Source organism: Oryctolagus cuniculus, chromosome 7, assembly GCF_051225735.1.
Source record: "Oryctolagus cuniculus isolate XC-2025 breed Fujian yellow rabbit chromosome 7, ASM5122573v1, whole genome shotgun sequence".
NCBI lineage: Eukaryota > Metazoa > Chordata > Mammalia > Lagomorpha > Leporidae > Oryctolagus > Oryctolagus cuniculus.
The window spans coordinates 137,002,326-137,029,600 of record NC_142873.1 but is presented as its reverse complement, the minus strand read 5'-3'; the positions used below and the strand labels follow the sequence as shown (position 1 = coordinate 137,029,600).

At 53.6% G+C, this 27,275-nt stretch overlaps 2 protein-coding genes and 1 pseudogene across 25 annotated transcripts in view; all 3 read right to left on the bottom strand.

Annotated features, from left to right (window-relative positions):
- OSCP1 (organic solute carrier partner 1) overlaps nucleotides 1-5,173 on the bottom strand; it is a 35,742-nt gene extending 30,569 nt beyond the window's left edge. For 5 of the 22 annotated variants that reach the window (XM_089300970.1, XM_089300972.1, XM_089300975.1 and 2 more), the window contains exon 1: nucleotides 4,949-5,131. Coding sequence is in view for 5 of the 22 variants with exons in the window: in XM_089300982.1 (XP_089157108.1) it covers nucleotides 4,949-5,060 (112 nt within the window). In the remaining 17 variants the exon portion in view is untranslated. Of the gene's footprint in view, nucleotides 1-4,948 lie in introns of all 22 variants that reach the window. The other 17 variants (XM_008273669.5, XM_070078738.2, XM_008273670.5 and 14 more) reach the window with 9 other exon arrangements.
- Nucleotides 5,174-9,498: 4,325 nt separating this feature from the next.
- On the bottom strand, nucleotides 9,499-16,502 carry MRPS15 (mitochondrial ribosomal protein S15). 3 transcript variants are annotated; one of them, XR_016211105.1, is made up of 8 exons: nucleotides 16,274-16,502; nucleotides 15,987-16,031; nucleotides 14,923-14,998; nucleotides 14,090-14,138; nucleotides 13,583-13,624; nucleotides 11,761-11,848; nucleotides 9,914-10,105; nucleotides 9,499-9,665 (listed from the first exon to the last, which is right to left on the bottom strand). XR_016211105.1 is itself a non-coding variant. In XM_002720680.6 (8 exons), the coding sequence occupies exons 1-8, from the start codon at nucleotides 16,401-16,403 to the stop codon at nucleotides 9,516-9,518; spliced, it is 786 nt and encodes a 261-aa protein (XP_002720726.5). In that variant the 5' UTR covers nucleotides 16,404-16,502; the 3' UTR covers nucleotides 9,499-9,515. The 3 variants fall into 3 exon arrangements, 1 of the variants encoding a protein (XP_002720726.5); XR_016211106.1 differs by having other exon boundaries at nucleotides 11,761-11,819; XM_002720680.6 differs by having other exon boundaries at nucleotides 11,761-11,819; nucleotides 13,540-13,624.
- Nucleotides 16,503-23,981: 7,479 nt separating this feature from the next.
- Nucleotides 23,982-24,113, bottom strand: LOC149125753 (small ribosomal subunit protein uS10 pseudogene; annotated as a pseudogene).
- Nucleotides 24,114-27,275: the final 3,162 nt, after the last annotated feature.

The following is a 27,275-nucleotide window of genomic DNA, read 5'->3' as shown; positions in this document are numbered from 1 at the left end:
GGTTTCAATGCCAGGTCAACTCCTGTGGGGAAATCCACCATTTTTCTCTCCCAGGAGGCTCCTGGGAGAGAAAATACTGGGAAATCAGCATTAAGAATCCTGTCTTCCGGCTGGTGCTGCGGCTCACTAGGCTAATCTTCCGCCTGCGGTGCCAGCACCCCAGGTTCTAGTCCCGGTTGCTCCTCTTCCAGTCCAGCTCTCTGCTGTGGCCCGGGAAGGCAGTGGAGGATGGCCCAAGTCCTTGGGCCCCTGCACCTACGTGGGAGACCAGAAGGAAGCACCCGGCTCCTGGCTTCGGATCGGTGCAGCGCTGGCTGTGGTGGCCATTAGGGGAGTGAACCAATGGAAGGAAGACCTTTCTGTCTCTCTAACTCTGCCTGTCAAAAAAAAGAATCCTTTTTTTTTTTTTTTTTAAAGATTTATTTATTTGAAAGACAGAGTTACAGAAAGGCAGAAGGAGAGAGACAGAGAGAGAGAGGTCTTCCATCCACTGGTTCACTCCCCAGATGGCTGCAATGGCAGGAGCTTCACCAATCTGAAGCCAGGAGCCAGGAGCTTCTTCCAGGTCTCCCATGCAGTTGTAGGGGCCCAAGGACCTGGGCCATCTTCTACTGCTTTCCTAGGCTACAGCAGAGAGCCGAATTGGAAGAGGAGCAGCCGGGACTTGAACGGGCGCCCATATGGGATGTTGGCACTGCAGGCGGCAGCTTTACCTGCTAAGCCACAGTGCTGGCCCCAATCCTGTCTTCTTAAATCAGACTCTGGAGACTGGCGCTATGGCATAGTGGGTAAGGCCACTGCCTGCAGTGCTGGCATCCCATGTGGGCGCTGGTTCAGATACCGGCTGTTCTGCTTCTGATCCAACTCTCTGCTGTGGCCTGGAAGGGCAGTGGAGGATGGCTCAGGTCCTTGGGCCCCTGCATCCACGTGTGAGACCTGGAGGAAGCTCCTAGCTCTGCCTTTCAAATAAATGAATAAATCTTAAAAAACAAACCAAACTCTGCCAATCCAAAAACCAGACTCTGGTGCCTTGGTGACACTGTCCCCATGCTGTTCCTCTGTGGCATTTGTGTAACAGGTAGACTGTCTCCGGAGAGGCTGCGGGTGAGGGAGGGATAATTCAGGGAGGCGGGGGTGTGACCCTCTTGACTGACTGGGAGCAGTGGAGCCGAGAGGGACAGTGACAAGATGGCCCTGGTAAATGCGTGCCCAGGGGAGCTGAGACCTTGTGGGCCAGCAGAGGTCTCTGTGGTGCTATGTGTTCCTGCCTCATCTTCCTGAGTTATCCAGGCAAGGTAAGCCACACCCCATTTTGCTTGTGACAACTCCACTTTTGTCATATTTTTTGTGTGGGGTGGCAGGCCCAAGGTCGTCCAGAGCTGGCTGTCGAACTGAAACTTGAAAAATAAACACAGAACCTCACAGCCTTTTGGTCACTTGGTACTATTCTGTCATCTGTGTGTTTTGCAAAAATCACTTCACGCCCCATGCCTGTTTCCCTGCCTTAAAATGAAGAACGTAAAGAAAATGTAATGGGGTCTTATTTATGAGCATTTTTAAGAGGACAAGAATTGGGGCTGGCACTGTGGTGTGGCATCCCATTCAGGCACCAGTTCAAGTCCTGGATGTTCCACTTCCAACCCAGCTAATGGCCTGGGAAAAGCAGCAGCAGATGGCCCAAGTACATGGGCCCATGCACCCCCATGGGAGATCCAGAAGAAGCTCCTGGCTCCTGGCTTTGGCTCGGCCCAGCCCTAGCCCCAGTGGCTATTTGGGTGAGTAAACCAGTGTTTGGAAGATCTCTCTCTGTCTTTCCCTCTCTCTTTCTGTAACTCTGCCTTTCAAATAAAATAAATAAATCTAAAAAAAAGAGTTATTTAAGAATTAAAAAGAGGACGGGGTGAAACAAGTAGCTTTTATTATTCTTGCTATTGCTTAAAATGTGGGACCACATTCACTATGCAACAGTCAAATATTGCCCCATGGAGAAGCCAGCACTTCCTTTCTGTTGAATGCCGACCTAGGAGCTGCACTGCGCATGTGTGTGTGTGTGTGTGGGGATGGGGGGACTGCAACATCGGCATTGCTCTCATGGGAACACCGGTGGCCTCCAGGAGACCAATTAGTGTGTAAGACAATGGAAACATCCAGAAGCAATGCGCTTTCCATTCAAAGCTTCTCAAGGACTGCTTTACTGTGTCTGGTGTTTTACTGGCCTCTGTGTACAGGAATCTGGCACCCCGGCTCCAACAGCCACGCCAGCTCCCAAAGTGGGACAGATCTGTGTTCAGTTCTCCGGAGCCACTGCTCCCTCTCCCACTTTCTTACCCTCTTCTACCAATCTCCCTTGGCCAACTACTTCCTGCCACCTCCTTTATGAAGTCACCGGGTGTGCTGGATATATTTGACTGCACCCCGTTTCCTGCTGACATATCTGACTACCACCACAGAGACGTGGGCTAGTCCTCTCAGGTATGGCAGCACCGTGCAGTGGCTAAGAGCATCCCGGCTACGACGATGACCTCTGGAGCCGGCTGCCCTGGGTTCAAATCCTATGTAGCTCAGGGCAACTTACCCTTAGCTTCCCCTTCTGTAAAACAGGTATGGTGACATTACCTAGTGATGGGGTGGCTGTGGGGACTAAGGCGCTGAAGGGGAGACAGTTCATGGTAAGCGCTTCATCTGAAAATCGCTTTACTGCTGCTGTCGTTAGGAAGATCAGAATTCCTTACTGGACTTGGCCCCAGAGCACGTGCAGAGGCGTTGGACGGGACGCTGCTAGCGTCTTGCACGTGTCTGACACGCACCCGAACCGCGTGGGCTGGATGGGCGTGTGAGTGAGAACTGTCGGAGATGCTGCAAGTGTTGCAGCTGAACTTCGCAGATGCAGAGGAAGAGGGAGTCCAGCTTTCAGAGCTGGCCCTGATCTTGAAGGAGAACACCTATCACCAGCGCTAATCATGTGAGATCCAGCACAGAAAGCAGCAGGCTTACGGAGGCGACATCCCAAGGTCACGAAGCTAGTTAGGTGGCAAAGCTGGAACTGGGACTCCGGAAAGTATGCTCTCGATTGCTAATCTATATTGTCTCCCCAGGTGCAGACTACCCTCTGAGAACCAGGGCCCGTCGCCTCACTGGTGCCATTAGCTCCAGGGAAATCCGATCACCTAGGTACAGCAGAACCCTCCTGAGGAAGAAACGGTAACTCTGTATCAAACCACTGATGTAGATCATCAGTTCAACAACCTGTACTGATTCGCTGGTTTACCCTGGCCAAGGCATTAGACTGGGTGCTGGGCTTCAAAGATGAATGAGGGGCCGGCAATGTGGCATAGTGGGTAAAGCCACCGACCGCAGTGCCGGCATCCCATATGGGTGCCGGTTCTAGTCCTGGCTGCTCCACTTCCGATCCAGCTCTCTGTTATGGCCTGGGAAAGCAGTACAAGATGGCCCTAGTCCTTGGGTCCCTGCACCCATGTGGGAGACCCGAAAGAAGCTCCTGGCTCCTGGCTTCAGATTGGCACAGCTCTGACCATTGCGGCCAACTGGGGAGTGAAGCAGCAGATGGAAGATCTCTCTCTGTCTGTCTCTGTCTCTTCTTCTCTCTCTGTGTAACTCTGACTTTCAAATAAATAAATAAATCTTAAAAAAAAGATAAATGAGACAATCAAGAGGGGGAGACAGACAGACAGACAGATGGATCATTTCAGTGTAACAGGGCCAGTGAGGAGGAAAGCAGACGTGGGTGCTATGGGAACACAGGGTGCTGCCAGAGTATTGGCAGAGTTTGGGCAGACCCAAACCACGTGGGGCAGATTGTTCTTAAACAGTATGCAGGATCGGAGGGGAAGGAATGGGGGATGGGGATTACTAGTGTGGAAACATGAATGAACATCTGTATTTGGTAGTATTAGGATACAAAGGCGGAGGGAGGCAGAGGAGGGAGAGCAGACTGCAGAGGTGGTCGGAGATCAGATCAAGGTAGGGCCCTGGAATGTCTCGTGCAAGGACTTCGCCTGGATCCAGACAGCAGTGCAATGCTGACAAAGGGTTTTAATCAGGGAGAGGGTGGACAGAGCTGCATTTCAGAAAGCTCACTTGGCAGGGGCCACCATTGTGGCATAGCGGGTTATGCCATGGCCTGCAACGTGGCCATTCTATGTGGGCACGGGTCCGAGTCCCGATGCTCCGCTGATCCAGTTCCCTGCTAATATATCTGAGAAAGCAGTGACAGATGGCCCAAAATACTTGGATTCCGGTCACCTATGTGGGAGACCCAGATGGAGTTTTTGGCACCCTGGCTTTGGCCTGATTGAGCTCTGGCTATTGCTGTCATTAGGGGAATGAAGCAGAGAATGGAGGATCTCTCTCTCTCTCTCCTTCTAACTCTGCCTTTCAAATAAAAAAAGCAAGCAAGCAAGCAAGCTCAGTGGCAGGTGGTGTAGGGAGTCTGCCTGTGATGTTGGCATCCCACTGGGGCGCCAATTCAAGTCCCACCTACTCCACTTCCAAGCAGCTCTTTGATATGGCCTGGGAAAGCAGTAGAAGATGCCCCAAGTCCTTGGGCCTCTGCACCCATATGCAAGACCCAGAAGAAGCTCCCGGATCCTGCCTTTGGATCGGCACAGCTCTGGCTGTTAGGACCATCTGGGGAGTGAACCAGCGGATGGAAGACCTCTCTCTCTCTGTCTCTGCCTCTCCGTAACTCTGCCTTTCAAATAAATAAATCTTAAAACAAAAAAAATTGCGATCTCACCCCTCCCAATTTGAAGACGGGGAATCTATGGGGATCAGATACCCCAATGATATCCCATGGGGGTAATATGCTGCGACACGATCTTTTGGAGATCTGACTCCTGAGAGCGTCCCCACTGGGATGCAGGCTGTGATTTTGTGAGAAAGGTCCCTGGCTGTTAAGAGTTAAGTGTGCGGGCCGGGCGCCTCTCACCTTTGCGGGCCTTGTCTCCTGGGATGTTCTGGGCCCGCAGCCGCTGGTCCAGGATGTAAAGCATCTCCCCGCCCAAGTTCAAGAAGAGCAGCGGTAGCGTCCGCACAGACATGGTGCTGGAAGCTAGCAGGGCTGCCCCGGGGCTCGGCAGCCAGGGGCCTAGAGGCCCGGCCGAGCGTCCCCGTAGCCTGGTTGCTAGGGCAACGCCGCGTATGGGACAAATGAGCCAATCAGGAGGCCGTTTGGTTGGAGGTGCCCTTTAGGCGGGCGCTCATTGGGCTGAGTGGCAAAGCCCCGCCCCGAGGCGGAAGCAGGAGGGCGTGGCTTCCGCGAGGGCCCCCGGCAGGATAAGGGGGCGGGCTTTGGCCCGCTGAGCGGAAGCCCTACATCTCTAGAGCAGATCCGCGTCAGGACGAGGTGGGAGTCCCGGCTCGCAGTTTCCTGGCGGGACTGTTGAGCCTCGGCTTCCGCGTGTGTAAGAGGCGGGTAACCCCCACCTCCCAGGGCTGCTGAGAACCAGATCACGAAAATCGCCGCGGAAGCATCCGTAAAATGGTGGCAGACTTCCCTTTCCGAAGGGGGGAGGAACCAGAAGGCCTGGCGATGTCTGCATTGCCGCCCTGAAGCCTCCTCGGAGCCCCACCTGCTTCCACGCCGGAAGCGAAGCAGGGCTGAGTGGCCCGCGCGAGTTCCTCCCCGCCGGCGACCCCTCCCTCACCTTCGCTGGCCTTGTTCCTTGATGAACAACTATGCTGCAAATTTCAACTTAAGATAGCTTTCTCTTTTTACTTTTTATTTATTTGAAAGACACATACACATACCCAGAGAGAATCTTCCCGTCTGCTGGTTCATTCTCAAATGCCCACAACAGCTGGGGCAGGGCCAGGCAAAGCCAGGAGCCAGGAACTCAATCCAGGTCTCCCACGTGGGTGACCAAGACCCAACTACTTGAGCCATCACCTGCTGCTGCCTCCCAGGCTGCGCATTAGCAGCAAGCTGGAATAGGGACCTGGAGCCAGGACTTGAACCCAAGCACTCTGAGATGGGAAACGGATGGTCTAAGTCACAGCTTAGCCAGTGTGCCAAGTGCCTGCCCCCAATTTCGTTATTTCTAAAGCTTACTAATTTATGTCCCCCCTCCCACTTGAAACAAGCTTTGGCTTCCAAACCTCCCTGGAATTCTAAATTATCAATGAAATTCCCCTTTTGCTTCCAAAATCTTTCTCACCTTTATCCCTTCATGGCCGTTTATTCTCTTTACTTAAAAGACAGAGAGAGGGAGGGAGGGAGGGAGGGAGAGACCCACAATATGGGCACCAGATTCTGTCCCAGTTGCTCCTCTTCCAGTCCAGCTCTCTGCTGTGGCCTGGGAAGGCAGTTGGAGGATGGCCCAAGTGCTTGGGCCCTGTACCCCATGGGAGACCAGGAGGCACCTGGCTCCTGGCTTTGGGCCGGCGTAGCTCCAGCCATAGCAACCATTTGAGGGGTGAACCAACCCAAGGAAGACCTTTCTGTCTCTCACCGTCTAACTTATCTGTCAAATAAACAGAGAGAGAGAGAGATCTTCCACCTGCTGGTTCACTCCCCAAATAGCCACAACAGCGGGGGCTGGGCCAGGCTGAAGGCTGGAGCTTCTAATTGGTCTCCCAAGTGGATGGCAGGGGCCCAGATACTCGGGCCATCCTCTGCTGCTTTTCCCAGGCACATTAACAGGGAGCTGGATTGGAAGTGGAGCAGCTGGGACTCAAGCCAGCGTGGCCGTGCAGGGGGAGGCCTAACCTACGCCACAGCACTGGCCCTGCTCCATGGCCGCGTCTATCTGTAGTTGCTGTTCCTTCCTGTCACTGCTCTTTTCCCACCTCCACCCTGCACTGGCTGCTGGGCTACATTTCAGAAGATGCCACCTTCAATAGGACACATCCCCTCAGTGACTTCCTACTGTGTGGCAAATCAGTCTGAGGGTGGCTCCAATACTTTCCAGAGCCCCCTCTGCCCCTGGCTCCTCCCATCCTGCTGAACTCATTTCATATCAGCAAGTTGTCCCCTCTGTGGGCAGTTTGCCCAGCTCCTCTTTCTCACAGCTGCACCCCAGCAGGTCGTGCCTCCGCACGCCAAGCTCAGCACCCTCCCTTCATCCCGCACCCTGTGAAGTCCATTTTCTATTCCTGGCCAAGTTTTCGGAGAGTACTCGACCTTCACAGGCTGGATTTCTGTCACTGCCCACCTCACTGCCCTGGAACTGCTTCTCTGTGAGTACCTGGCCTTCCCTTCACTGACATCTCAGCATCAGGACCGTGCTGTGGTCAAGAGCCGGCAGCTCAGGGCTTTGCCTGCTCTGCGCACCACACAAAAGGGGTTGGAACTAGGACAGGAATGTAGTGACCAGCATCATTACTCATGCCAAGCCTCCGTGCATTTGTTACCTGCCTGGCTTCCAAAGGCATTTGGGTTTGGGACAGTGTCAACTCCTCCCCTAGCTTCTCAGAGCCGGTTTTATCTCGTTTGGTATGGTGGACAGGAGGGACATGGCCAGTGGAGTTCTCTCATGCTAAAAGGATAATTAGCCAATGTGGGGAACAAAGGTGCCTTTGACTATTAGGCGAGATGCTATACCTTGGGCTTGTGCCTTTCCTGTAGGGCCTGATCTGCTCACGTGTTCCTTTTTCTCTCCTGTCCCTCTGCCAGGCCCCTTAAATGTTGGCATCAGGCCATGGAGCACAGTCCCTGCAGCTGACTGTGCCCACTCAGGAGTCCTGCCCCTGACAAGGCCTTCCCCGCCATTCCTGGAGGCACTGTCTGAACAGCTTACTCAGTTCTGAGCCTCTCGTCTCTGTGATTCTGCAGATCCCAAGCTCTGTTCTATCCACACACCTTGCCCTCAACCTGAGCTGTGCCTGCTGTCTCAGGCTGTGCCCTCAGGGATCATTTTTCCCCCCATGATCCTTGTTTCTCTTCCGAATTGTCTCCCTGGACAGTCTCACTCACATGACTTCACTCACCCTGACAACTCCCAAACCCCTCTTGCCCAGACCTCTCTACTGAGTTCCAGATCTAAATCTCCCACTGCTCTTGGGACGGCACTTTAACACATCTTTCTCCCTTGTTTGGTTTTCCTCGGCACAGCCTTTCTCTGAATGAAGCCCCAGGCCTGCGGCGTCATGAACGGAACTTTGCCCCTCAACTCCAGTGTCACGGTATTCGGAGAGGGGGCTTTTGGGACGTGGTCAGGGTTACATTAGGTCATGAAGGTGAGGCCCTGGGGATGGGATCAGCAGCCATAGGAGACAGAGATCTCCCTTCTTCCTAAGGAGAGGCCACATGAAGACAAATGAGGTGGCCTCCTGCAAGCCAGGAAGAGAGCCCTCATCAGAGATGGAATCAAGCAGCACCTTGATCTTGGACTTCAGGTCCCAGAATTAAGAAAATAAGTTTCTCTAGCATAAGTCACCTGGCCTATGGTAGCCTGAGTGGCCACTACATCTAGAAAGCACAATATCATCTAGTGCCTGCTTACCCACCTGACCGTCCTCTCTCCCTACACTCCTCGCTCAGTTTCAGGCACATTGCCTGTCCTGGGTTCTTCAAACATGCCAAGCACACTCAGGCTCAAGGTCTCGGCACTTCACTTGGAGTCAGTGGGTGGGCTTTATGGGGAAGAGGTAACCGTAATCCCCCAGAATTTATAAGCAACGCTTGGGGTACATAGAATGACTTGTAGTTTTTATCAATCCAAACACCAACACCCACAACCCCAAAACAATACACTGCTCTGATCCCTTCCCGCCACCTACCTTCACACAGCTGTTGCTAACTATCCAAAACGCAGACTTGCTATTGCCATCACTCCCTAGGTTTTAGAACATGGTAACTGGCTCCCACTCCCTTGAGCACCGTGTGCAGCTTTCTCTGCCGAGTGTACAAAGCCTCTCCTATCCGAGCTTCAGCTCGCCGGCCAAGCTTTTCGTTTACATTTCACGCATTTATTTATTTGAGAGACACAGAGATCCCATCTACTGTTTCTGTCCCTAAATGCCTACAATGAACAGCAGGGGCTGGGCCAGGGCTGTGGCTGGCAACCCTATCCAGGTGTCCCTAGGAACGCAGGCCTTCCAACACGGATGCGGGTGCTTTACCCATTAGGCTAGGGGCCAACTCCCTCAAGCGGCATGTGCATCTTCCTGCTCTCTGATTACAGCATGCACCTGCAGCCTTCTCCGCCTGGGCACCTGCACACTTGCAATCCCTGCTGCCCGGGAAGCCTGCCCTCCCGGCCTTGGCCCAGTGAATGCCTCCTCTTCCTGCTCCTCTAGGGCCTGGTCCGGGAGGCAGCCTTCCCACTCGGCCAGCTCCCCTCCCACTCTGCTGCCATGGGCTCAGCCTCACCTCCACCTGGAAGACAGGTGGGTGTTTAAGAGTGAGTCCGCTGGTAGGTGAGGGTCAGGTCCTGCTTCAGGCCACTCCAGGATCTGAGCTGAGTGGAAACAGGAATCCCTCCTCCTCAGGCCAAAAGGAGCCCCGTCTTTCCTACTGTCACTCTCCAAGGCGGAAAGAAAGATTCTAACAGACTTTATTGGCCCTCTTGGCGTGTTTCCTGGTGTGTCTCTGGCAAGGCTGTGGGAGGGCTTGCTGGGTTCTCCGTGGATCCTTGTTTTTGGGCTGCGGCTGCCGCTTTTAAAGCCCTTTTTTGCTTCTTTAGCTTTTGCACCTCCTGGAAAACCTGGGGGTGAGAGGAACAGGACAGTGTAAGCCCCTGCAAAAGCTCAGACGTGGGGCAGGCGGGGTGGGCACACTCTCTCTCAGAGGGCAGCTGCAGCCTTTCTCATGGGGTCGGTGGCCTGTGACTTCCTGAGGTCCATGTCAGGCCCTGGGCCGGTTCTGTCAGAAACAGACGACGACCCAACACCCGTCCCCACCCCCCATCCCAGTCCCAGGGGAGGCCACCCAAAGCAGCCCTCGGACGCGCACCTGAATGCACAGAGCCTTCTTGGCGAGGAAGCGGCGGTGGGCTCTGCGGTAGTACAGAGGGGGGAAGGTGTACTCGATCCCCAGCTCCCTGCACGTCTTCTCAAAGACTTCGTAGTTGGTCTTGCGGAGGTTTTTGAGCATCTTTTTCCGCTGGTCGATGCTCATCAGCAGATAGCGCTTATGAGCTTTGTCCTGTAAGACAGTCTGCATTACCTTCTCTCTTTTTTATTATTTTGTTTATTTATTCTTATTTATTTATTTGAGAGGTGGAGTTAGAGAGTAGGAGAGACAGAGAAAGGTCTTCCATCTGCTGGCTCAGCCCATGAGATGGCTGCAACAGCTGGAGCTGAGCAGATCCAAAGCCAGGAGCCAGGAGCCTCCTCCGGGTCTCCCACGTAGGTGCAGGGGCCCAAGCACTTGGGCCATCTTCTGCTGCTTTCCCAGGCCATAGCCCAGAGCCGTAGCTGGACTGGAAGAGGAGCAGCTGGGACATGGACAGGAGCCCATATGGGATTCCAGCGCCTCAGGCGGAGTCTTAGCCCACTAAGACTAAGCCAGAGTGCCAGCCCTGTATTACTTTCAGTATTAAGTAAGAGTGACTGTCATTTACAATAACAAAGTGTGGCCATTTTATCATTTCCCAACAACCTTATACAAGTAGTAGTCTAACTCAGAGGGAGGTATTACCATGGCTGTTCCCATTTCACAGATGGGAAAATAAAAGTTCAAAAAGTTGGCCTAGTGGCTAAGATGCCAGTAACTCACATCAGCATGCCTGGGGTTCAATTCCTGGCTCTGGCTCCTGGCTCCAGTTTCCTGCTAACATAGACCTTGGGAGGCAGTAGTGAAAGCAGGTAACTGGGTTCCTGCCACCCACATGAGAGACCTGGATGGAGTTCCTGGCTCTGACCCCAGCTGCTGTGGGTATCTGAGGAGTGAACCAGTGGATGAGAGCTCTGTCTGTGTCCCTCAAATAAAAAAAGTGTTATGATTCACACAAAGTCCCCAGAACTGTGGGTGCTGCCGCTGGGTCTCGAGTTTAGCTTTACTTGGCTGACTCCAAAGCGCAGGCTCTTTCCCCGGCATCGCCACAGCCCAGCAAACTGTCGGGAGGGAAGGCCCCTTCCACAGCTGGGACTGTGTGAGGGTCCGCCACACCCCAAATCAAGGAACCGCGGTCTCCCGGGGCAGGCTCAGCTAGCTCTGGGGAACACTGGGGTGCCAGGCATGGTACTGGGCCAGTTTCTGTTCCCAACACATGTTTATTAAAATTAAGAGCAATTTCAGCAGCTCAGCTCTGTGCCTTGTTTCAAGCCTTGGCACATAGTTTCCCAGTGGTGTGCCTTAAGGCACAGCTGAATCACTTCGTGACACATGAAGTACCTAGCACGGGGCCGAGAGACTTCCCACGCATCATGCTGGCTGCTGTTATGATTTCCCATGGTCCTCCCCATCCTGGGAGCAGATCCTCCTAAGATCCCCATCCTACAGCTAAGAGAACCGAGGCTCAGCCCTACAACTTCCCTAAGTCACACAGCTGGCTAAGTGGAAGGGGCAGGACTGAGACCTGAGCTTAGTGCCATCTGACTCCAGTCCCCCTTTTAACAGGCACCCATAGAGCACGTGCTGTGCCAGCCACTGTGACTGTGCTCTGGGGTCGGCGTTCCTAACCCCAGGGGACATGCAGCACAGCCCTGCATGGCTCCATTTCTCCCCCGGAGGCCGCTGAGGCGCTCTGGTGCTGCAGCCACCTGGCGTCTCCCGCGGCTGCTCTGTGCCCAGAGCCCTCCAGCTCCCAGCCCCCTCCCAGCCAGGCTGCTGCTGTCTGAGTGGTGTCAGGGGTTTACCTTCCGATGCTTCTGCATGTGTTCTTCATAATTGCAGATCTTGACAGTCAAGGCAACAACTGAAACCACAAACCACAGAGGATGAGAGCTGGGGACAGAGGAAGGAAGGGCCCAGGACTGGGTCAGGTTTTAGGAACCCCAGGAAAAACAATCACCAATGTTCTTGTATAGCTCTCTACAAATCCCAAAGTACTCGGACTTGCAAGATCTCAGATGGCTTGGGATTATCTTTTCCTTTAGAAAGTAAAGTCTAAGGAAAGGAAATTCCTAAATTTTATAAAGCAGAGGTGGAGAACATTTGTTCTGTGGGCCATATAAAATGATTAATGATCAACATAAAAGTCAGCCTGCTATACATTTATTGAATTTTGAGTCCTACCTGTGGTGTCTTGGGCAGGGCCAGACCAAATGACTTCCTGGGCCTTATACTGCAGGCCAGATGTCCCTCACCTCACCCCCCCATTATAAAGCTATCATCCAAAATCATCGGTAAACCTTCAGAGCACTCCCCTTACACTCAGGCTACAGACCAGGCTGCATGCTATCAAGGTTAATCCTCAACACTGCACCAGAGGTCCCAGCCAGTGCAGTAAGGCAAGACTCCTCAACTGACAGGTCTGTCTGGGACCTCTGCCTCTCCCCTTTCAGCTGCCACTCTTATCTCTGTGCTCTCACAAGTGAGTTCTCAGAATTATTAGCTCCCACTTGTCTCCCAAGCCCCTGAAATGTCTTTCCTATCCACTCGTGTTACCAGAATGGGGGTAAAAGCAAAAGTTGGCCCCAAAGAGAGGCTGTCACTCAAGCAGGCCCCTCCCACAATGCACACTGGGCTCTGGGAGCACTGCAGTGGGCAGCCTGGCCCTTCCCGCGTGGCTCCTTCACTCTACATAGCTGCAGAGTGCACAGAGGCAGAGCACGGGCTTTGGTCCCTGAGGGTCTCTCTGGAGCAGACACTATGCTGGAAACAACTGGCCAGTAGAAAACTGAGGAGTAATGAAAGGGCAGCAGTGATACTTGTGGTTCCAGGGGATCACCAGGGTCTTGGCAAGCAGGCCCTCTGTTCCTGCCAGCCCGGGAGATGTCAGCGTGATAGTGCAGAAAACAGGGGAGGTGAGACAAGCAGGAGGAAGGGGCGGGGCTTCTCACTCCCCTAGTCTGTTCTAATCGGAATGCCCCCCAGTGTACGTCCGGCATACACGGGTTCAGGACATGTTGGTCTTACTGTTTTTGTCACAGAGCACGAGCTTGAGTTTCCAAGGTGTGCGCATGTCCCCTAGCTTCTCCCAGTGCTGCTGTGAGTTAGGAGGCATCATCTCTGCCCTGCCCTGGGCCGCCCCACCCCCACCCCAGACGAGGACCTGGGCACTGACTCCAGTGTCAAGGAGCTGAGGATGCAGAGTTCAGTTTTTGTGGCCCTAGGCCAGGGCTGGGGAGCCTTTTACTGTCAAGGGCCATTTTGGATATTTATAACATCATTTGTGGGCCACACAAAATTATCAACTTAAAAATTAGCCAGTTACATTAAAAGCAAAAAAAAATTAGTCAGTTACAGATTTACTGAATGTTGAGTTTCACCTGCTGCTGCCTTGGCAGAGCAAGACCAGCTGACCTCATGGGCCTTACATGGCCCGCAGGCTGACAATCCCCATCCCTGCCCTAGGTCCTTCCCATCCCCCTTTCCCAAGCCACGCCTGAGTGTGTGTGCAGACAAAAACCCCAGATCAGGAAGCAGCCGGCAGACTCCCCTGCACCCCCATCCCCCCAGAGACCCCAACCAACTTCGAGCTTCCAGGGAACTGGTGTCCTTAGGGTTTGCCACAACCTTGTTCATCAACTGTTCTTGAATGGCTTTTAGCTTTTCCTTCTGTTGAAGACAGAGAGAGAAAATCTTCAATGGTCTCCTACCCTCTGAGAACGAGCTCTCCTCCTCCGAGGCCATGGCTGCGTCACAACAACCAGGCCCAGAAAGCCCAGGGCCTGACTTCTCTGTGCTCACCATGGCCATCCAAATGGATATTCATCCCGAGGTGGACCCAGGGCCAAAGCCTCTGAGGAGAGACATGGATGCCCCCAAGGCTTTCTTACTTATTCACGAATCAGGTCTCTAGGAATATCTACTGTGTGTCAGGTGCTAGGGCCACAGTGGAGAAACAAAACCGTCCCTGCCCTTGACACTTGGTGTGGGGGCACTACAGGTGGACACGGAATGACAGAGAGAGGGGTGCTGTGACTTGGGAAGCATGGCCCGGGGGTGGGGGCTGGGTAGGAGGGAGTCCCAGAGAACAAGACCAAGGGAGGATGAGGCCACAGCTTGGCACAGGCCACTCACCCGGTTGGCCATTTCCAAAGAGAGGAGTCTCTTCACGACGTCATCCACCCTGTGGGAAAACCACAGCAATGAGAGACAGCTGGGGCGGGGCGGGGCGGGGCGGGGGCAGCAATGCTGCTTTCATTTCAGTTTGAAAAGGAAGGATGACTGCAAATTCCCTCTGCAGCAAATGAACCTCTCTGGAGCTGGGGAGTCGTCTCCCGGGATTGAGAGTCCGCATGGCCCCGGCTGGCTGGGCTGAGAGCACGGAATAGTGCGACGGCTGTGGAAAGCTGGGGCTGTTGGCTGCAGTGTTCTGGTCTTGTCACAGGGAGGGCAAAGGGATGTCCTTTTTAATTAGAACATGGTTCAATGTACCTCAAGACACTTTAAGTCACATTGCAGAGGGGAGACACTAGAGGCACAGCCCAGCCCCCACCCCACAGGACACAGCGCTGAGCAGGAGGGGCCAGGCTTTGGTGTCGGTCAGCCCAGGAGTCAGACCCCAGCTCTGCTCCTGAGCAGACATTGGCAGCTCAATAGTCTATGACATGACATGGGGACAGTATTTCTTCCTTCACAAGGTTTTTGTGAGGACCAAGAGATGAGAGCTTTCTACAAAGGCCTGAGAGCTGTGTTAGTTTCTAGGTATGAAGTGGTACGGGGTCTTCACCTAGACTACCAACAAAAGCAGGAAACCCACCCAGTTCCAGGAGTGCCAGCTGCCAGTGCTGCCACCTGCATCACCACACTGGGGTCCCTGTGGCTCTCGGCCTCATCTTCAAGCAAGTTTCAGACACAGCAGCTCAAGCCTTGAAGCCACCCCCACCCCAAGCGGGTTTCTTTGTGCTTACTTGTCAATCCCAGGAATGTTCTGGTAGTCTTTGAGCAGCGTAGAAGGAGGCAGGTCATTGTCTTGGATGAGCTGGACTGTCCAGTACAGGGATGGAAAATGCCCAGAGTCAATTCTCTCTGTCCATCCCCTTCTCACCCACACCCCAACTTGGTGAGAAGCATCTAGGACCTTAAGCAAGGCACTGGGCATCTCTCGGCTCACTCTCTCCTCTACACACCCTGTGTGCACCTGCCCTGATACTTCCTACTGGGGGGACATGGCATTTCCCAAGACCATCCACTGTGCCTGCACTCTCACACACCTGGCTGGCTTGTTATCAGAACCCCCGCTAGGATGGGTCCTCCTGTGATCCGGACTGGCTCTGACTGTCTGAATCCCTCACCGTCTGGTCTATGGCCCAGCCTAGACAGAACAGGCACTCAGCAAACACTTGCAGGCTGGCTGCTTGACTGAACTAAGGGGGTGAAGGAGGGAGAGCCGAGTGAAAGGTGCACCCAGTAGAGATCACTGGCACAGCTCAGCCTCGGGGTGTGCATTCCCGACATTCACCCTTGGGGTGCATCGTCCTCTACGGTCAGACCCCGTAAATAATATTAAGAGCAATAAGGACTAATACCTACCACTATCTGTTGTGTGTTATCACCGAATCCTAACAATAATCCTCTCACACGTTTACTTCTACACGCATCTTAGAAACCAGCCTGAGAGAGACAACGTAACTTGCCCAGTAGCATCCACTAGTAAGTGGGATCTTAAGCACCATGCAACCTTAGAGTGAGAAACCACCTGCTGCTTCTCAGGACGAGACACAGAAGGCGCTACCCACCCTGCGAAGGGCTGGGCCGCGCCAGCCACGCACTCCTAGCCTGCGAGTTTTCACTCCCACGGCCTTTCTTCCCGCCCACCTCCCCTCCCTTGCAGCCTGCGGGCTTTGTGCAGGGTGGGCACGGGCATCTACTGTTAAGGATCTCCGGCTGCCCCCTCTGCTACCTCTGTCCTCTTGGCCGCCACTTCAAGCGGAGGTCACTCCTCCGCCCCAAGTCCCACCCTGAGACCTCCTACCTGGTTTCTGGCTGGCAAATCCGCGGGCGGCCTGGAGCAGGAGACCTACGCAGAAGAGAGAGGGCAGAGACCCGGCTCCTTAAGTGGCTCAGTCTGATTCCTCCATGGTCTGTCCAGTTGTGGCTCCGTCAGTCCCACCTCGTCCCCACCCCCCACCTTCATTCCCAGCCTCCACTTTTTTTCGTACCCGGCCGCGGCGCTTCTCCCCTACTCTGGTCCCCTCGCCCCTTCCATCTCGGCCGAACCCTATTTCCCAGCTCCCGCCGTCCCATCTCTCAGCTCCTCACTTCGCGGTTGCAGGCCCCGCTGATCCAAGGGAAGCCCGGCGCTCCCACTGCTCGGCAGCCTAAAGCCTGGGGCCGGAGTCACTGCCCGGATTCGAACGGCACTCAGCGTCCTCCACGCGGCTCTTAGCATGCTGATTTCTGACCTCGGCTGCACCCGCGCCACAGTAGTCCTCCGGGGTACGGACCAGGTTACATGGGCGCCGCCATGCTGCCTCAGGCTCGACCAATCGATGCGCTTGCGAGACCAGAGCAGATGAGGACCGAGGGAATAGATCGGCGGGCGGGCCCCAGGGATGACGCGATCACTGGACGGTGGTCTGGGTGGTGTCGGCGCCAGGCTGGGGGCGTGGTCGTTGTACGGCCCGGCTGTTAGCGGTGTGTGGTGCTTTGTGAGTTCCGAAATGCCACTTCTTGGCTGCGGCGTCCTGCGTTCTTGACGTTCCTGGGCTTCGGCCTGGGGCCTTCAGCCCTCCGGCCCGGGATGCTCCCCCAACTTCCCAAGCCCAGGGTGGAGCCCTTGTGAGGATGCTGGGCTGGTAGCCTGGTGATTAAGGTCGCTCGTTTTGGAATCCGGCAGCCTTGGTCAGGAGCCCGAACTCAGAGGTCTCCCGCCTGAGATCTGTGGGCAAGTCCTGGACCTCTCCTGGGCCCCAGTGTACCCCTGCGTGCAGTGGGGTAGTAATTACAGCCTCTGTCGTCTAGGTTATTGAGAGGATTAGTCGAGGCAGGGGTGTGCAAATGCAGTGAGCACGCTGTGGATATTAGTTCTGCTAATATTTGGTAAGTGAGTGAAAGGCCAAACAAAAGTAGGAAAAAATTTAATTATCCCTGGTCCAAAAAGGGAAAGGACTCCCTCCCCCCCATTTTTCTTAGAACGGTTACTTAATTGTGAATTCTTTCTCTACTCTTTTGAGGATTATGTAGATCTTTTTTTATTTTATTTTTATTTTTTGACAGGCAGAGTGGACAGTGAGAGAGAGAGACAGAAAGGTCTTCCTTTGCCGTTGGTTCACCCTCCAATGGCCACCGCGGCCGGCGTGCTGCAGCCGGCGCACCGCGCTGATCCGAAGCCAGGAGCCAGGTGCTTCTCCTGGTCTCCCATGGGGTGCAGGGCCCAAGTACTTGGGCCATCCTCCACTGCACTCCCTGGCCACAGCAGAGAGCTGGCCTGGAAGAGTGGCAACCGGGACAGAATCCGGCGCCCCGACCGGGACTAGAACCCGGTGTGCTGGCGCCGAAGGCGGAGGATTAGCCTAGTGAGCCGCGGTGCCAGCCTGTAGATCTTTTTAAAGGCTGAATAAACCTCTTGCTAGTTTGACAACCCGGGAAGGTTTTTCTCAAGGACATGTGGGCCATCTCTCTCTCTCTGAATTATTTATTTATTTATTTGAAAGGCAGAATGACGGAGAGAGAGGGAGAGACAGAGAGAAAGAAGTCTTCCACCTGCTGGTTCATTCCTCAATGGTCAGAACCACTGGGACTGGGCCAGGTGGAAGCTGGGGCCTGGAACTCCGTCCAGGTCTCCCAGGTGGGTGGCAGGGGCCCAGGCGCTTGAACCATCATTGCTGATGATGTGTTTTCCCAGGTGCATTGGTAGGGAGCTGGGATTTGAACTGGAGCTCCAACGTGGGATGCTGGCATCGCAGGCGGAAGCTGGATCTGTGGCCCCCTCCCTCTGTCTCTTAGGAATAGTGTCATTAAGGAGCTGAGAAGTGGTAGGGGGGGAGCGGACCCTGACTTCAGCTGGTGCCTAGCTCTAAGTTGCTAACCTCCTTCCTGTGATGAGGCCGTGAGACAGAGGCAAGCTGCTAATGTGCGCCCTGGTAAACAGCAGGTCGCGTGCCTACCTTACGTTTCGGTGACTTTAGCATGCACTACATGTGACAGATGGTGCTATCCTGTTCTCTTCCATGAGGACGACTTATGTAATCAATATTGTAAGATTTGGGCTAAGAGGGGGATCAGGGGCCAGCATTGTGGCACAGCAAGTTAAGTCTCTGCGTGCAGCACCGGCATCCTGTATGGGCATTATTTTAAGTCCCGGATGCTCCATTTCTGATCCCGTCCCTGCTAATGTGCCTGGGAAAGCAGTGGGAGATGGCCCAAGTGCTTCGGTTCCTGCACCCATGTGGGAGACCTAGAGGTAGCTCCTGGCCCCTGGCTTTGGCCTGGCCCAGCCCCAGCTGTTGTGGCCCTTTGGGGAGTGAACCAGAGGATGGACGATTCTCTCTGTCTCTCTCTCTGTCTCTCTTCCTCTCTCTGTAACTCTGCCTTTCAAATAAATAAAAAATAAATCTTAAAGGGAGGGTGAGTGAAACACCAGCAGATAAGCTGAACTCTCTTGTGCTTGTTTTTCAGAGAATGTTCCAGAAAAGCATAGCCTGCAACATTGCAGTCAGAGAGGGGCCAGACCACCACAAGCAAGTTGAAGCAGCAGCATAGTCTGAGTCAGAGCTTCATGAGCTAAGCTGAATTCGTATTATAATGCTCAGTCACCACCTACAGGAGGAGTTTGCCACCATTTTCTGCACATACAGTGTATGAAGACGTATGTTGCTCACATGTCTGAGCAGGACACTCCCCTACCCCTGGCTGTCAGAGCCCTGGCACATAGCTTCTCAGGGAGGTGGTTACTTAGGGAGCTCCACCTGCCCATTGTCTTTTTTTTTTTTTTTTTGACAGAGTGGACAGTGAGAGAGAGAGAGACAGAGAGAAAGGTCTTCCTTTGCCATTGGTTCACCCTCCAATGGCTGCCGCGGCCAGCGCGCTGCGGCTGGCGCACCTCACTGATCCGAAGGCAGGAGCCAGGTGCTTCTCCTGGTCTCCCATGGGGTGCAGGGCCCAAGCACTTGGGCCATCCTCCACTGCACTCCCTGGCCACAGCAGAGAGCTGGCCTGGAAGAGGGGCAACTGGGACAGAATCCGGTGCCCCGACCGGGACTAGAACCCGGTGTGCTGGCGCCGAAGGCGGAGGATTAGCCTGTTGAGCCGCGGCGCCAGCCCCATTGTCTTCTTCACTTGTCACAGTAAATAAAGCCTTTCACCCAGAATCTCCCACTAACACTCCAAGTGGCTGGACCCCTTATGTCTGGTAGCAAAATTTATGATCCCAGATGGAACTGTCCCTAGCCTGGACTTGGCACTATGTTTGGTGCAGCAGTTACGACACCACTTGGGATGCCAGCATCCCATAGCCGACGGCCTGTGTTCAAGTCCTGGCTCTGCTGCCTATTCCAGCTTCCTGCTGATTTGCACCCTGCTGATGTGCAGGTGATGGCTCAAGTGCTTGTGTCCCTGACACCCACCTGGGAGACCTGGATTGAATTCTGGGCTCCTGGCTATGGCCTGGCTCAGTCCCCAATGTTATGGGCATTTGGGGATTGAACCAGGGGCTGGAAGATCTTTGACTTTCTCTTTGCTTTTCAAATTAAATAAAAAAAAATAAAAACCCCAAAAATAGACAAAAAAAAAAAAAAGGTTTTGGGAACTAATGACTGGTGAAGCAAGTTCTAAAATTCCAACTCCCTCTACATTTCCCTGGGTGTCCCATCCCACTCCTGGGAAGAGACCTGCTAACTAAAGTGGGTGCTACTGTGTATGTAAGTCAAGGCTGAGTAGAACTGGAAGTCCCCGGGAGCCGCGAGCAGATTCTTGGCTCTCCTCCACGAGGCACCTAAGAATCCTGAAACCATCCGGGGAGTTATTTATCTCTGGTTACTCCAGAAGTAGGGGCCAGGCCCAGTGGGTTGGGCTGTCAGCACCTGCCCTGTAACGATTTCTAAAGCAAATTGATCCCTGACCCAGGGTCAGGCAGCATCCTCTGAGACCTGGAGCACCAGCTGGCATCTCACCGTAGTCATTGATCGACCAGGCCCTGCAGATCTCCTTGTAACCCCTCTATACTACCTGTTAAGAAACCCAGGTCTGAATATAGGTTGTACAGGGCAGGTGTATGTGAGGGCTGGGGACGAAGCAGTTCAGATCATTCATCTTATAGTGCCCAGCCCCTGTGCTCTATTGGCTAGTTTCCCAGGGCATGGCAAGTATTTATCTTTTAAGATAGGTTTATTTGAAAGGCAGAGTTATACACACACACACACACACACAGAGGGAGTGACAGAGATGGGGAAAGAGAGAGAAAGAGAGAGAGAGAGCACGAGCGAGCGCACAAAACAGCCACAACAGCCAGGGCTGGGCCAGGCTGATGCCAGGAGCCTAGAACTCCATCTGGGTCTCCCATGTGGGTTCCAGGAGCCCAAGCATTTGGCTGTCTTTTCCTGCTGTCCCAGGTGAATTAGCAGGATGTTGGATTGGAAGTGGATTGTCTGGGAACTTGAACCAATACTCATATGGGATACCAGTGTTACAGGCAGAGGCTTAACCCACTGCACCACAACGCTGGCCCTGATAGCAACTATCATTCTGTCATACATGCATTTTTTTAGAAGATTTATTTATTTATTTGAAAGGCAGAGTTTCAGAAAGGCAGAGATAGAGATAGAGATAGAGATAGATAGAGATAGATAGAGATAGATAGAGATAGATAGAGATAGAGAGAGAGTCTTCCATCTGCTGGTTCACTCCCCAAATGGCTGCAGTGGCTGGAGCTTGCCGGATCTGAAGCCAGGAGCCAGGAGCTTCTTCAGGTCTGCCAAGCGGGTGCAGGTGCCCAAACACTTGGTCCATCTTCCACTGTTTTTCCAGGCCATAGCAGAGAGCTGGATTGGAAGTGTAGCAGCTGGGACTCAAAGAGGCGCCCATATGGGATGCTGGCGGCAGCTTTACCCTCTATGCCACAGTGCTGGCCCCAGGATGTATTCTTTTAGGCCTTGAGTCTTTTTTTTTTTTTTTTTTGTCTTTGAGCACAAACACCCAAAACCTCACGAGGAACTGAAGTGTTCTGGGACTGTCCTACGCCACTTGTTTGAAAAAACTCCCACAGGGCAGGCATTTGGTGCAGGGGATAAAACGCTGCCTAGGGCGCTGCATCCTGTATCAGAGTGCCAGAGTTTGAGTGCCAGCCCTGCTTGTGATTGTGATGCCAGCCTCCTGCCAGTGTGCACTCTGGTAAACAACTCATGAGGGCGCAAGTACCTGGGTCTTTGCCATGCACTTGGGAGACCTGGGTGGAGTTCTGGGCTCCTGGCCTTGACCTGCCCCTTCTCCCAGCTGTTGTGAGCATTCGTGGATGGAAGATCTCTCTTTTATTTATTTATTTATTTACTTTTTTTTTTTTTTTTGACAGGCAGAGTGGACAGTGAGAGAGAGAGACAGAGAGAAAGGTCTTCCTTTGCCATTGGTTCACCCTCCAATGGCCGCCGCGGCCGGCGCACCGCACTGATCCGATGGCAGGAGCCAGGTGCTTCTCCTGGTCTCCCATGGGGTGCAGGGCCCAAGCACTTGGGCCATCCTTCACTACACTCCCGGGCCACAGCAGAGAGCTGGCCTGGAAGAGGGGCAACTGGGACAGAATCCGGTGCCCCGACTGGGACTAGAACCCGGTGTGCCGGTGCTGCAAGGCAGAGGATTAGCTTAGTGAGCCGCGGCGCTGGCCAAAGATCTCTCTTTTAAATAAATGAAAAACAAATTAAGACCAAAGCACCATCTCCTCCAACTTTTGGTGGGAAATTTTGAGTAGAGAGCTGAGGGCTGCAGATAAAGACAGGGTCAGGGCCTGTGCTGTGGCACAGCTGGGTAAGCTGCTGTGTGTGACACCGCCGGCATCCCATACCAGAGCATCTGTTCAGAGTCTGGCTACTCTGCTTCTGACCGAACTCCCTGCTAATGCACCTGGGAGTGCAGCAGAGGATGGCACAGGTACCTGGGCCCCTGCTACCCACATGGGAGACCCGGATGGGGTTCCTGGCTCCTGGCTTTGGCCTGGCCCAGGCTTGGCTGTGTGGCCATTTGAGGAGTGAACCAGCAGATGGAAGATCGCTCTCTCTCTGTGCCTTTCAAATAAATAGATAAATTTCTTTTTTCAAAAAAGGAACAGCCTTCGGGCTGGTGCTGTGGTGTGGTGGGTTAAAGCCTATCAAATGGCTGCAATGGCCAGAGCTGCACTGATCCGAAGTCAGGAGCCAGGAGATTCTTCCCATTCTTTCACGTAGGTTCAGGGGCCCAAGGACTCGGGCCATCTTCTACTGCTTTTCCAGGCCATAGCAGAGAGCTGGATTGGAAGTGGAGCAGCTGGGACTTGAACCAGTGCCCACATGGGATGCTGGCACTGAAGGTGGCAGCTTTCCCCACCACACCACAGTGCCGGCCCTTGAAAATTTTTTTTAAAGATTTATTTATTTATTTTGGAAGTCAGAGTTACAGAGAGAGGGAGAGATAAAGAGATAGAGGTAATCTTCCATCCTCTCGTTCATTCCTCAGATGTCTACCACAGCCAGCACAGAGCCAGGTGCTTCATCCGGGTCACTCATGTGGGTGGTAGAGGCCCAAATGCTCCGGCCATCTTCCTCTGCTCTTGCGGGCCATTAGCAGGGAGCTGGATTGGAAGTGGAACAACTGGGATATGAATCAGTGTCTATATGAGATTCTGGCGTCCAATACGCCATTACTCTGGCCTCCGAGGCAGAAATTCTAAAGGAAATCAAGCCTTTTAAAAAACTAAAGGATTTTCTGCTTCATGCCCTCACTTTAGCATCACCTGCTCTAGAAAAATGCTTTGACCTCCCCGTTCATGAAAGACACAGGGAATGGTAGTGGGGGTCCTTACCCAAATGTTGGGACCATTAAAGCAAGTGGCTTATTGTGTTTCAAAACAGCTGGATACAGTGTCCAGGGATGGCTACCTTGCCGTGTCTGCAGGCAGTTGTAACTGCCTGTTAGCTGTTAGAGAAGAAAAAAAAAAAGAAAAAAGAAAAAGAAAATCCCTATCTGGACCCCACACGAGGTGGCCAACAAGTGGAAACCAAAGGGTAGCATTGGGAAGCTGGTGGCCACCTGCTGCAGTACTGAGCTTTGTCACTGGATACCCCAAGCAGTACTCTAAAACCCTGTGAGGCCTCAAACCCTGCCACAGTGCTGCCCGTGGCTCTGGGCCCCCTGCACAGGGCTGCCCTGGAGTGACAGAGCTGGCACAGCAAGTGGGACAGATCTCAGAAGTGAGCCTCTGCCGGCACGGAAGAAGCAGGGCTTGGGGGTGGCAGCAGTGCTGTGGAAAAGGTCAGTGGAGGGCAGGACATGCGATTGTGTCCTTTCAGGGAACTGTGGGAGCCGCCTCTCTCTCCAGGGATGCCTGCACAGAAGGCAGCCACAGCAGGCCTGAGCAGGGCACAGGGACCGGGCTCAGGGAAGGCTTCAGCGGCCTGTCCTGGCTCCAGGTGTGCCTTCTCAGGGGTCCAGGCCCACGGCCATCTGGCCAGAGGAGGCTCCTGAATGCTAGCCCTTTCCCGGTACGGTTGGCCACCTGACCTGCCCAGATATAGAAACAGAGAGCTATAAGAGTACCCTACAATTGGGCGGCGGGGTGGGGTGGGGGGGTGGGTTGCTCCCTGCGGATATGCAAGTGTGAACGACCCGCCCCTACTGAGGGAAAGCTCCACCCTGGTGAACCAGATTGGTCGTTAAGGACTGGATATTGCACTCTCCTCAGGATCGGCTGAATCCCTCTGATGAGGCCTTACTGGATCTGCTGACCACTTCTCTCTCTCTCTCTCTCTAACAAGTGGTAGTCAATTTATTAAACCGGTCAGTTGGCTTAGGCATCTGCAATGGTGACTTCAGCTTCTACTCCCGGCTCAATGCTGATGGCAGTGATCCATTTCACAGCCTCAGAAGGGCTGAGCAAGTCAATGAGCCACTTGTGGGATCTCATCTGGAACCGGCCCCACGTCTTAGAACCCTCCCCGCAGGGGTTTTTCTTGTAGTGATCCGCAGGGTCTTGGTAGGCATCTGAACCGGTCCTTTCACTTCCAGATTCTTCTCCTTTGCTCCTCCGATCAAGTCAGCACACACCTTCTCCAGGGACTTGCGGCTGGTCAGGGTGACCCTAATTCGGTGAATGGCCACCTCTGGTTCCACGGGCATCTTTCCAGTGTCTTTAAAAGCCATGGCTGTGGCACGGCTTCCTGACCGACTTGTTCCTCCGTGAGAGCGACCAGTGGTGAGTCAGGAGCCAGAGCGGGCGAAAACGTGCTCCGCCCCCAGCGCTACCGCGTCTTCTCAGAAAGAAGCTGTTTTTCTCTTGAACTTAAGAGCTGCCTCCTGGGATTCACCATGCCCCAGTGAAGAGGGGCGTGAAGGATGACCTTCTTCCCCTACCCTTCAGGACTGAGGAGTGAAATGTCTTGGGGTGGGGGTGGGGGGTTTCTAACCCAGCAGTGTGGGATCTGGGCGAAAAGGGGGAGGAGAGGCCGTCAGGTCTTGGGCAGAGAACTTGAACTCTCTTGAGCTTGTTTTTCAGAGAATGTTCCAGAAGAGTATTTCTTGCAACCTTGCAATCAGAGGGAGATAAGACCACCACACACCAGTCTGACTCGCTTCTTCATGACCGAAGTGGAGCCCTCCTTGTTATAATACCACATTCTCCACCCAGGGGAGGAATTTGCTGCCAATTCCTGAACATACAATGTGTGAAGATGTATGTTGCTCATGTGTGTTAGCAGGAGGGACCTCTCCCTGCTCTCTTGCTCCATCCTGGACACCCCCCTTAAAGGACATGTGGGCCCCTTCTCCCTTCCCCCGCCCCTCGCCCTGTGTCCTCCCTTGTTGTTGAGACCCTGGATGCAGGAACCGGGCTCAACCTCCCCCAGACTCCTTGCAAAGCAACTGGCAAAACAGAGAAGCGCACAGGGCAGCTTGTGAAACAGATAAGAGGAAAGTTCCCGGCGGTTTTGGAAAGCCCGCTACTCCCTATTTCCCACTAGGGGCAAGCCCCCCACCTCCCACTGGCAGGAGCAGATTCCGTCTCCAGCCAGATGAAAACCCAGCCCTGTGCGTGCCTGCGCAGTCTCTTTGCAAGAATAGACCGTCGCCCCTCTTTACTTCAATAAAGCAGCCTGTCTCTGTTGAGGTTGGCTTTGTCTTCTTTTTCTGTCTCTTTTCTGGGGCTACAAAATGCCAGAACCCTGAGCTATTCCAAACCTAACACCCCTAATGCTGGCTATAAATGCCCTGGCAAATGGCCAGTGTTGTGGCATAGTGGGCAAAGCTGCTGTTTGCAATGCCGGCATCCCATATGGGTACAGGTACTGATTGCTCTGCTTCTGATCCAGTGCCCTGCTAATGACCTGCGAGAAGCAGCAGAAGATGCCCAAGGATTTGGGCCCCTACCACCCACGTGGGAGACCTGGATGAAGCTCCTGGCTCTTGGCATTGGCCTGACCCAGTCCTGGCCATTGCGGCCATCTGCAGAGTGGATGACAGGATGGAAGATCTCTCTCCCTCTCTCTCTCTCTGTAACTCTGACTTCCAAAATAAATAAATAAATCTAAAGAGAAGAAAAAAAAGTAGCCAGTGCTGTGGCACAGTGGGTTAAACTGCTGCCTGTGGCGCTGGCATCCCTTATGGGCACTGGTTCAAGTCCCAGTTGCTCCATTTCTGATCCAGCTCCCTGCTAATGTGCCTGGGAAACCAGCAGAAGATGGCCTAGGTGCTTAGGCCCCCGTGCCCATGTGGGAGACCCAGATGAAGCTCCTGGCTCCTGGTTTTGGCCTGGCCCAGCACAGGCCACTGCAGCCATTTGGGGAGGGAACCAGCAGATGGAAGATCTCTTTCTCTATTTCCCTTCCTCTCTCTCTGTAGCTCTGCCTTTCAAATAAAATAAATAAATCTTTAAAAACAACAACAGAAAATGCCATGTCAAATCGCTTCTCAGGTGGTTTATCTAGGGAACCCCACCTGCTCACTGTCTTCAGTTGCTGTTTATCCTGAGACAAGGTATGCAAGTTGTATGTACTTGATTACATAAAAGGAGAAGAATTCTGGCATCAGTTCAAGTCCTGGCTGCTCCACTGCCGATCCAGCTCTCTGCTGATGCACCTGGGAAAGCAGTGGAGGATGGCCCAAGTACCTGGGCCCCTGCACCTACATGGGAGACCCAGAAGAAGCTCCTGGCTCCTGGCTTTGGATCAGCCTAGCTCCAGCTGTTGTGCGGCCAAGTGGAGCGTGAACCAGCAGATGGAAGACCTTTCTGTCTCTACTTCTCTCTGCAACTCTGTCTTTCAAATAAATAAAATATCTTGAAAAAAAGGGGGGGGGGAGATATTTCCTTCTGTCCTTGCAGCCTCTTTAGTGGATTGCCTGTGAATGCTTACTCAATAATAAAACTGTTTTCTTCCCCTTCTAACCTTCTGGTTGGCAGGCAATTTTATTTTTAATTCTATTTCTCCAACAGCGGTTAGTGTTTTCTGAGTGCTGGCCATCATGTCTCCCTGCGCTCTGTGACTTCCTCCTTGTAATCTCTGCCACCATGTCCTAATGATCAGTTTCGAGTACCCCCCCCCCACACACACATAGGAATGGGAGCCCTCTTAAGCCCTGCTGCCAGCACAGGGCTGGATTCCAGGTGACAGCTGGCTGAACGAATGATTGAATGAACAAATGAATGACCTGGTGAACAAATAAACAAGTCTGAGAATTATCCCTCTGGCTGCTAGAGTGTTGAAAAAAAGAGAACAGAGGCCGGCGCCGCGGCTCACTAGGCTAATCATCCGCCTTGCGGCACCGGCACACCGGGTTCTAGTCCCGGTCGGGGTGCTGGATTCTGTCCCGGTTGCCCCTCTTCCAGGCCAGCTCTCTGCTGTGGCCAGGGAGTGCAGTGGAGGATGGCCCAAGTGCTTGGGCCTTGCACCCCATGGGAGACCAGGAGAAGCACCTGGCTCCTGCCATGGGATCAGCGCGGTGTGCCAGCTGCAGCGCGCCAGCTGCGGCGGCCATTGGAGGGTGAACCAATGGCAAAAGGAAGACCTTTCTCCCTGTCTCTCTCTCTCACTGTCCACTCTGCCTGTAAAAAAAAAAAAAAAAAAAAAAAAAAAAAAAAAAACAACAGAGA

Excerpts from the sequence above, each read along its gene's own strand:
- MRPS15 (XM_002720680.6), bottom strand. The coding sequence starts at position 16,403 with ATGCTAAGAGCCGCGTGGAGGACGCTGAGTGCCGTTCGAATCCGGGCA. Across the intron at positions 13,625-14,089 it reads CTTTGGAAATGGCCAACCGG|AAGGAAAAGCTAAAAGCCAT; the intron begins GTGAGTGGCCTG and ends TGTCTTCAACAG. Across the intron at positions 9,666-9,913 it reads AGAAGGCTCTGTGCATTCAG|GTTTTCCAGGAGGTGCAAAA; the intron begins GTGCGCGTCCGA and ends TCTCACCCCCAG.